The sequence below is a fragment of the Aphelocoma coerulescens genome, chromosome 3 (genome assembly GCF_041296385.1).
Source record: "Aphelocoma coerulescens isolate FSJ_1873_10779 chromosome 3, UR_Acoe_1.0, whole genome shotgun sequence".
NCBI lineage: Eukaryota > Metazoa > Chordata > Aves > Passeriformes > Corvidae > Aphelocoma > Aphelocoma coerulescens.
In genome coordinates this window covers 75861817-75872696 of record NC_091016.1, presented here as the reverse complement: position 1 = coordinate 75872696, position 10880 = coordinate 75861817, and the positions used below count along the sequence as shown (strand labels likewise).

At 40.8% G+C, this 10880-nt stretch overlaps 1 protein-coding gene across 1 annotated transcript; it reads left to right on the top strand.

Annotated features, from left to right (window-relative positions):
• The first annotated feature begins 5311 nt into the window (after window positions 1-5311).
• Window positions 5312-10216, top strand: CALHM4 (calcium homeostasis modulator family member 4). Its single transcript, XM_069010933.1, has 2 exons — window positions 5312-6048; window positions 6845-10216. The coding sequence occupies exons 1-2, from the start codon at window positions 5491-5493 to the stop codon at window positions 7247-7249; spliced, it is 963 nt and encodes a 320-aa protein (XP_068867034.1). The 5' UTR covers window positions 5312-5490; the 3' UTR covers window positions 7250-10216.
• Window positions 10217-10880: the final 664 nt, after the last annotated feature.

Genomic DNA, 10880 nt, shown 5'->3' with positions numbered 1-10880 from the left:
CAGGCTTAGTTCGTCTGTTTTCCCCTGTGGTAAATTTGGCCTATGTGGTAGCTTAGATTTGCAATGAGTTTTGGCTATGGTCACTGATGAATTTAGAAATTAAGTAGGTAGTTATCAGTCCTTATAGGACTTACATTCATATACATTCCCACTGAGTCCTCTCAGGAAAGCAAGTAAAAATATATGGTCTCCTCTGAATGACATGCTGTTATTAAATTTCCTTTAACTAATAGATCCAGTGCTAGAGTAAAATTACAGATATTTACTACTACAGATACCCAGAAAGCATTCAGATGTGATTAATTTAGGATTAGGAAGATTAATTTACTTTAAAAAATGGTAAAGTTATGACACAATTCAACAAGGAAAAATGGGACAGATAAAAGGATTTTCAGCTTTTTCTGTGCAAAGCTTAGTCATCCTAACAGCTTTTATTTTACACAGAATGAACTGGTATTTACAATTTTACAATGCAATACCTCTTCCTTTTTTTTTTTTTTTTTTTTTTTTTTGCAGGGGCTCTTCTGGCCCTGTAAAGTCTCATTCCATTTTGTAAGTTAAACTCTTGTAGGTACTTTCCATATCTAAATTTAAACAAGTTTTAAAAGCCAGGCATGACAATTCTCTAGATAGTTACTTGCATTTCTAAATTGAGTCTGAGATAGGTTTGTTTTTCTGATTGTCTCCAACTGGAGACAAGCACCAAATATGCCTCACATTGCAAGAGTAATCCCATATTCCACAAGAAAGTGTACTGCATTGCATTTATAAAAAACCCCAAACTGTAAAAGATTATCATTAGTGTAATTTAACTCCAGTGAACCCATCACAAAGCACTTAAGGCTACCCATAAATGAGCACAATTTTATTTATCCGGTTCAGAATACATGGATGAATTACTTCAGCCTGCATTATTAATACCATAATCATGAAGGAACCCTGCACACCAGACAGAGCAATGCATGGTAAGGACACATCAACATCCTTTGAAAAAGACATATGTGCCCACGTGTACATGAGTAAATTCACACATATATTGCTATGCATTGAGTAGAATGGACTACATTTTGAAAGGTTTGCACATGACTGAGAAAATGAAGCTGACATGGTGTGTCCAAATAAACTGGGAATTCAATGGTTCCAGTGAAGGAAGCAAGTCCTTGGTGGGCTGTCTTGAAGCCCTGTGAAAAGAATAGAGGTGGGCACATACCTGGCACCTGTTTTAATCCTGAACATATACTTAGAAGTAATCCAAGGCAATTGGAATAGTGAAAAAGTCAGCATCACCCTCCACCTCCCTTTCTGTCATGTTTTTCAGGAGAAAAATTTAGTCTTCAGCCCCAAGAAGGTCAGTCTGACACACTACTTGAGCATTAGACTACACCAGTTCTCTTCATTCCCATAACACTAATAAAAACCCCACAAAATATATCCCAAAGTTCAAAATCACAAACGAAAGTGTGCACCAACACCCTGTCTCTTGCAATGGACTGGCTATTATGGGAAAACTGATACCTGTAGAGGTAAGTACATGATTTCTTTGGTAGCCTAATGATTCTCACAAACATGAATATCCCAGAGCAGAGTGCAATATAGAAGTAAATAATAAATTAGATATTGACTAATTAGAAAGCCTAAAAAAAAAAGTGAAAAAGTTCTTTGAGCCAAAACAAGAATGCATTTACCACAAAAGGTGGGCGTCCAAATTAGTAAAATACAGGGTCAAGCTTTTGTTTGCTCTCCTTTTTCCAGATGGATAGGCCTTGTATTAAATTTTCTCTAACAGAAAATAGAATTCTTTCAATTCACAAGAAGGTAGGTGTTGAGGGCTTCAAGCTCAAAAAAGAACTTGAACACAGGTTTCTCATAGGGTGGCTGCTCTTTGACCATGCTTCCAAATAAAGCAATGCAATTGCTGTCACTTTGCTGTAGTGCCCTGCCTGGGAAGCACTCTCAGTTTGACCTGCTGAAACTTCCTTGGTTAGGTTATGTTTCTCAAGAGGGTTTTTTGAGATTTGAGTGCCTCCTTTCTGCTCTCTGCAGGGACCTGAAATCTCATAAATTTGCCTATAAAGCACAGCTGAATTCTGAAATGAAATATGTAAGTTTAAAAAAAAAATCATTAACATGTTTCTATTCATCCATTAACACAAAGCTTATTATGTTTTTCATCAGTGCTTGTTCTGATTACAGGGAGAGGAACTTCTCCCCTAACCAGGCCAAAGTGACCATGAAAATGACTTTGCAACCTGAATGCAGCTGGTGACCTGGCAGATCACAGGACACAGGCAGTGCTCCCCTCCGCTCCCACAAGAAATCTGGCATGAAGGTACTTTCATAGCATGCTTTCTAACATGCACAGGTAGGCTTGACATCCATGCAAACTAGAACTCAAAATGCAGCTAGAAGAGACACAGAATATCAGCCTTTTGACTGTTGAGTGATGAAAACACGTGTGCAAGACCAGAGAGACCAGGATTCAGTCTCGTCCTCCAAACTTCAGATGGAAAACAGAAGATCACTTCCCTCTTTGTCCCTACCTTTCCCTGGGCATTAAATAACAAAATCCTGGTCTTTTTCTGATCCAAAAAATATCAAAATCCTCTCAGTGGGGAAACTAAGCACAACTGGTAGAACTATGGCAGAAAAGCTGGAGAACACAGCTTCTTTGCAGCATAGTCACATCACATCACTAATAATAACTGAGCTTTTGGAAGAAAGAGATGAGTGAGTGAGTTTTTACTAGATCAGGTGGAGAAGAGAGCTGAAACCAATCTCTCCATTCTGCCATGGTTGCTTTATTTCAATAAAAAGCAAACAGGAGAATAAAAACTGTTTGCTGTGTATGGGAAGGTGAAATATGTCTTCCAATAACCATGTTTTAAAAGAAATGACAAATGATTTGCATTCCTTAAAAAAAAATGAAATCTCTTTTTCTCATAAGTGAGGTTACTGGCAGTGAGTTCAAGCTTACAGAGCTCTGCAATATGAAAAGCAAAACCATGACTAAGGTTTGTTCATGCATCCTATTTGCCTCAGATGTCAGCTATAAGCATCTTTTTGCCTCACAGGCCAGCCGGCTGCCACCTCAGGTAGTGGTATTTTGGATTGCATCCAGTCCTGACTCTTCCTGGGAATTCAATAAAGAGCCTAAATGTCTATCTCAGGACCCTGGGTTCCTCTGCAAAGGCAAGTACTTAAAGGTTTGATGTGCCACCCAAGCTCTTAATTGGATCCAACCCTGTAATTTGTCCCATAATAGGATGACCCAGCAGGATCATTTACAGCAGAGCATGAAAGCAAATGCCAAAGAAGTGAAAATGCCTAAGTACAAAGTTGTTGTATTGATTGTAAAAATTGCCTCATTCAACAGCCTCAGGCTGACTATTAATATTTCAGTGTTGGACACCAGTTTCACATCTAATGTGTTTCTTGAGTAAACAAGTGATGCTTGGGAAAGCCTTCCTCCCTTATAAACAAAATAAAACACAGGTTCCCAAAGAAATCTCAGAAGGAATCAATCACAGATTTTAAAATGAACTGAAGCATAATGGAAGGCTCTTATAAAATAATTTTGTAATAGCCTGATAGGTTTATTTCACTTTTTTTTTTTCAAAATATAATGTCACTAGTACTGAAAAAAAGTATTGAAAATCCTGTGATACTGAAATAAAATGAAGGTATAAAATGGCAATATTCAGACAGATCTGGGATTTCATTGTGCTATTACTCTGTCCAAACAACTAAGAACTTAACAACAAGTTCCAGAAAAGCTGCGACAAAGTGCTGCTGGATGTTTCATGTTTCTCTACTGCTTTTAATTTTGTGGAACAGTGTCACATTGTTTGAGAGCCAGTTACCAGCAAAGACCCCTTTCTCAGATGGTGGCTGAGGACAAGACACGCAGATGTCCACCCTAAAAGTGCACTGGAGAAACAGGGTCCTGCCTAGTGAACAGCAAGACATGCATAACATGCTACCCCTGTGTACAACAGCTGAGAGAGTGTCTCTGCCATCCAAGCAGACACCATGGGTGCTAAAACCACTGTTTGAGATGAAACTTTTTATTAGCAACCCTCTCAGCAAGGGGAGAGAAGAGGCTATGCAGACGGACACTATTATATCACACAACCAAGTTCACACATGCTGGAGATAGACATCTGTAATGGGAAGACAATTTTCCCCAAAAACTTTCTGGCTAACTATTTTTTTTCTGTTCTTGGAAAGAATGTTTATATGACAGACAGTCAGACTTTTCAGTACTTAAAGACAAGTATTTGCATATTCAGATCAGCCTAGGTTATGCAATGCACAGAACTACTGGATAGTGTGACCATATGAAAAAGTGTGGTCCAGAGAAATTCATCAGGAGTGAAATGTTTTCAGCTTTTCAGGCCCCTGCTTAAAGCTTGATTTGTGAGAGATGCTCAGAGTCCAGGTCACATATCCCAATAACCAGAAGCTAGCTTTGGAAACGCTTAATTGAAAATTTTCTGTCTATCTCTGTCCATGGAATGGGACTGGCTATACTTGCAGAAAATCTTAAAGCTTGTAATCACAAGCACGCTATATAAATAAATACCAGCTGGCTTGACATTTTGTGAAGTGATTAGCAGATTATATATATATATATTATCCAAAAAAAAAAAAAAAAAAAACAAAAAAAAACAAAAAAAAACCCAAACAAAAAACCGCAAACAAAAGACCCCACCCAACTTTCCGAAGGAAACGTTCAGCACCGTCAGGATAAGAGACATGCCAGCTTCTTGCCACCTAGAGGTGAAACGCTAAAATCCTCATGATCCAGCAGCTAACTACGTCTCAGACTCCAGTGTTTGGAGAATGAATTGCCCCAGAACTGACATCAAATGCCAACAGCACTGGGATTCCAAACATTGTGCAACTTACGGAATATTTTCTAAGTTTATTTTAGAGCACAAGCATTTAAAATACTTCATTTTTTAAAAAATCAGTCAATTTGCCAAGGATTTATTTGGATGATCTTTTATGAAGAATAGCTGGAAGGGTCTTTTTTTTTTTTTTTTCCTAGTCTCATGCCATGTTTCTGCTAGTTACTGTTGATTAGCAAACAGCTTGGCAATTAACCCTGGCAGGTTAGCCATCAGTTTGATAGTACTGCATGTCATCCAAAAGGTAGGGGGAATTTATTGTTTATTTCAGACAATTAGCAAGGAGCTGGCAGAGCTCACAACAGCCTAAAAGCTCAATTTTCCAGGACAGCTGAGATAAATTACTGAATCAATTAAAACACATCAGTGGATGTCTGCAAGCATACTTAAAGCTAGCGTAGAAGCTACTGAAAATTAGTGGGAGGAGAAAGACTAGTGGGGGGGTTTTGGGGTTGTGTTTGGTGGTATACTTTTTCAAGTTCTTGGTGCTTATTTTGCTCTGCCATTAACACTAGTTAGATATAACTAAAAGCTAGTGTTGACTTAAAGCAAAAGAATTGGGTAAAGAATAGGATCTAAAATGACTTTCCTTCCAAAGTGGTTAACTTTTCTAAAGGGCAAGGAGGTTGTTATTGCCAATGCAATAATTGCAATATTGACAATTGGTGGGCAGCAACTCTTCTCTTTTTTCACGTTCAGCTGTCCCTGTCATGTTGGACAGAACCTTATCTATGGGCTAGCTTTCCTAGGAGTGCCTGCACTGATCCTTCTGATTGTTGGCTATGCCCTGAACAACCAGACTTGGAGGCTGGTTATGGGCAAAAGGTCTCATTTTGAGAAGGTGACTTCATCAAACCGGTTGCTGAAATGCAAACTGGTGTGCTTTGTCTTGTGCAGCATCACCGGGAGGGCACTGGTTGCTCCAGTCACGTGGCTTGCTGTCACCCTGATAAATGGCTCATATTATATCTGTGCTGTGAGTGAGTATGTCCCTGTGTATTACTATGGAGCTGCTCCCAATGTTACCGCCAGTGAACGCAGTAGGGTACTGGCTACGTTTCCCTGCAGTCAGCTGGTTCCTCCAGAGCTGACCCGGGTGAGAGATGAAGTGATTCTCCTCCTCCGATACCAGTCACAAGTGAGTAACTCGTGTTGCTTCTGTTGCCTGTGAACCTGATGATGAGAGATGGAGCTAATTCAGCAGGCAAAGCCTTAGGATAAAACAAGATCAGTGTCCTCTGTCTTGAGTGCTAAATCTCTCTGTGTTTCAAAGCCTACTTTTTATTTCAAGTGGAACTGAACTTTAGGTATATAAACTACTACTTCTGGTTGTCCCATTTGTTACCTGCTACCAGAAGATATACTCTTCCTTGTGTAGTATCCTGAAAAGTATTATCAAGTAAGACAAATGGAAGCTCTAGAGCCAGGGAGGGTATAAAGTTTCTTCATTAAAGCAGAAGAAACATGTGACTAAGAGGCCAGGCTGTGAGAGTTTTATGTGAACCCAGGTAAAATCTTGGGTTTTAGATCAGACTCAATTCTAAAGTTTTGCATACTGGATAAATAATAGGGGGAGCATTAAGATGTCACTTAGAGAAAATTGGTTTTAAACAGGCTATAAGCTTATACAGTCTAGGAATTAGATGGCTTATCTTCTTACAATAATAGCTGGGAAAGCAATATACCCAAAACTGTACAGGAGAACTTTCTTAAACTTGGCAGGAACAGTGATTTTACCACACAGCTGCCTCCAGTAGGCATGGACTGGGTTTGGTGATAACAGACACTTTCCAGGCTTATACCTTGTTAATGCTATTATTTAGGAAAAGCAAGTTAAGATCATATTATGGATTTTTTGGTGCTCAGAATTTACCATCCGGAGTATTTTCAGCTCTAACAGTTATTTTCCTTTTTTTTTTTTTTCTTTCTGTAAGGTGGCTGGCTGGCTTCTGATTGCTGTGGTAGTCATTACTGTGTTCCTTTCTTACTGCCTGGCAAGCTGTTTCTCCCCACTCAGCTTTCTACATTTCAGATACTGGAGCAGCTATGTCCACAATGAGCAGGAGCTCTTTGACGAGGCGACAGAGCAGCACTCCAGGCTCTATGCCATGCAGCATGTGAAGAAGTTCTTTGGCTTTGTCCCAGGAAGCGAGAATGTAAAGGAGATTCGTATCCCATCTCTCAGGGAGTGGCAAGCCATTTCTGGACTGGCCTTTCTAAAACGAGTGGATGAGGAGCACTATGATTACAGCCTCCTCCATGACTGGGCACTCAAGGAGCGTGCAAATGGAAAATATCTAAGGATTGATGAAGGTGCTGGGATCATAACACAGCTCTGAAGATCCAAGCCCCCACAATACTTTGCGGAAAAGCAGGAACCTGTCTAGCTCTGTATCAGACCTGAGCTGCTCTGGACCTTTCCAATACAGTATTACATTGATATAGAAAGTATGTGAGCAAGTGCATCTTGTTAATGTAGCCCTTTAGCATATGCTTACAGATGCCTTTACTGGTGGCATTTTGACTCCTGTGGGATATTGTCATCTATACCTAGATTAGGGCAGGCTATTTCAAGCTTCAGCTCTCTGCTTTCTAATAGTTGTGCTAAAGGATAAGTATGTACTGAGAAAGTTATTTGCAAATGCTTTTTATGGTTTTTTTCTTTCAGTTAAAAGGATCTTTAATAGGTAGACCTTGATTGGATTCTATGAATTGGTCCATTCTGTATAGAGCAAGGGCAGCTACCCAGCTTTTCCTTAGTGACAGCTAGCAGAAATGACTTATTTCTCCTCTTCCACTTTTTGTATCGAATAAGTAAACTACACTGAGCTAACTACTGGTTAAGTCTGGGGCTACAGTAGCACATAGGAAACGTGGGGAATTTTTATCTTCAAAGGCTGAATTTAGATACAATGATGAGAGAACTTTCAATTCTGTTAAAGAGATTAAAATCCCCACTGAGGCACATGGTGGAGGTGTATAACATACAGCAGCTGCATGAACAAACACTTGACATATGGCAAGCTGAGTTGAAATGTATTCTGGCTGAAAGCAATAGCAAGGTCAGTTTCCTTTCTGGAAATACTTCAAAATCTCTAAGGTGTTTGTGTGTTTGCCTACTGTACAAATAGCAAATGAGGGTGGGAAAAATCTCAGTCTGTGCAGAAGGGTTTGCTTTGCCTCTGTAAACTTGTAATTTATACATATACTGGGCCCATGAATATTACTGTGACTAAAACCTACTGAATTTTGTGAAAGAAGGCTTAATGATGTTTTTCTGTTAAATCAGTTTGGTATGATGGGATATACTCATCTCCTAACACACAGATGTTTCTAACTCTAAGGTGGAGGGAAATGCAGACCATAATTTTTTTAATCTTTCCTGTGTTGCCTTGCTATGTACATGTATACGTGTGGGCTCCAAAGCCATATGCTACACGATAGGATGCTATCTGCTACTAATAAATTACCCCATGTGTTTGAAATGGAAAAATACAATTATTTAGTACACTTTACTAGAAAATGCAGGAGCCAGAACTGCTCTGTCATTCCTCTCTTCATCTGGATAGGGGAGACAGAATAGAAGGATAGGGAGAGATCACTCAGCAATTACTGTCAAGGACAAAACAGACTCCACTTGGAGAAATTAGTTTATTTTATTACCAAAGAAATCAGAGTGGGATAATGAGAACCAAACCCAAATCTTAAAAGTACCTTTCCCCACCACCTTTCTCCTTCCTGGGTTTAGTTCCACTCACAAATTTTCTCTCTTCTCCTCCAGTGGCACAGGGGGCTGTGTGAGTGAATGCGGGTTGCAGTCAGTTCATCACACATTGTCTTTACTGCTCCTTCCTCCTTGGAGGGAGGGCTCCTCACACTCTCCCCCTGTTCCAGCATGGGGTACCTCCTTCCAGGAGACAGCCTTCCACTGACTTCTCCAGTGTGGGTCCTTTCCAGAAGCTGTAGTTCTTTATGATCTGCTCCAGTGTGGGCCCCTTCCATGGGGTGCAGCCCTTCAGGACCCACCTGTTCAAGGGTAGGTCCCCTGCAGGGCCACAAGTCCTGCCAGCAAACCTGTTTCTGTGTGGGCTCCTCTGCCCACAGGTCTTGTCAAGAGTCTGCTCCAGCACAGGCCCCCAGTGGGGTCATAGTCTGCTACAGCCATCCACCTGCTTCAGCATGGGCTGCTCCATGGGCTCCAGGTGGATCTGTTCCACCAGGCACCTCCATGGCTCGCACCACAGGGTGCAGGGGAATCTCTGCTCCAGAGCCTGCAGTACCTCCTTCACCAAACTTGGTGTCTGCAGAGCTGTTGCTCTCACACATTCTCACTCTGACTGCAGTTTCTATTGCTCAGGCTCTTTTCCTCTCTTCTTAAATCCATCATCCCAGGTGTGCTCCCACCATTGCTGATGGTGCTCAGCCTTGGCCACTGGTGGGCCTGTCTTGGAACTGGCTGGTATTGGCTCTGCAGGACAGAGGGGAAGCTTCTGGCAGCTTCTTACAGAAGGGACCCTTGTAGTGCCCCTGCTACCACCATCTGGCCATGCAAACCTAATCAAGGGTAATGGAACTGCACTGTTTATGTGAAGTCCTTAGGAAAAAAAGTACCTCTAGTAGTAACACAACTTCTGATTTAATTTTAAAAAATATTTGTGTTTTTTTATTTAAGATGGAACACTGTAATCTGGAACACGTGCAACTGCTTTGTGTATCTGAAAGCTTTGATAAAAAACCCCTATGCTGATTTCTGGATCCAAATGACAAAAAACTGCTGTCTTTAGTCTATGTGAATTCTTTCAATTTCTTCTATTGCTTTACAGTACTATTATAAAATGATGCAATATTTGCAGTTAAGAGTGAGCTGTAAAATTATTTTAATTTCTTGTACACCTAATTTTTAAATTAAGCTTCATGGTTTCTGATTTTGTCCTGGTTATTATTTGCCCTGTATTTTTCTTAATAGTATATAATTCAAAATACTGAGTGGAAATACTAACTGTATCTGTCACTGTGAAGTCAGCCTGCCACTAGACTAAGAGACTATCACTCTGTTAGCATAAATTAATCCATAGTACTACAGCTGTAGTATTTTAAGTGATTTGGTGTATTTCCCTTTACTCCTCTGCTCTTTGAAGCATGTAATGGATTGGTAGTGAAGGCACAGCTTTCAAATGAATTCGTGATTACAGACAAATCTATGAGTCGGTACAGTTGAACAGTCAAACTGTGCCTGCTAAAATGAGAATCATTAATTTAATTTAATAAATTAAATCATTAAATGAGAATCATTACCTAAGAATCAACTTAGAATTCTAGTTTGCTCACTTGAAAATTATTCTTTTTATGTCCATGGTAAAAGTTTTCTGGAAACCCTGGGCTTATAATACTATCTGTGGGAAAAATGCCAGCCACGGGGCCAGGAACCTGATGCACCTTAAAACTACTCTGTGTGCCAAGTACCCATCAGCGTCTGCTGTTGCTTAACCCTCGACAGTCTTATATTCATCCTTGCAGGTAACCCCCGAAGCACGGTAGCTCCCAATATCGTCAGCCTTGACGATTCCTGTTCTGGACATCCATCATGGTGATGCCGCCGATGTGACGGGATTTCCGGAATCACGGTGAAGGTTTTCGGGGGAGTTTGCAGATGCTGTTTAACCTCAAGCTGCAAGTCACCAGCTGCATCAAATAAACCTCCAATTTCCGGCAGAAATGGCATTCAGCTGCTTTCACGGCACCCGTACGCAATACCTATAGCACCGGGTTTGAATCCTCTTCCGTTTGCTGATGCCTGTAAATTTTCAGGGGAAGAACGTCCAAGGGTGAACCATACCACCACTAGTCTGTGTAACACAGCGACTGCCAACCTCAGCTCTGCCAAGGCCGCCGCTCCCGGGAGGAGCGAGGAAGCAGCGTAGGGGATGGCAGCAGGACCGCTACGGTCCGTCCTGCCCGGAGCTAGCGCCA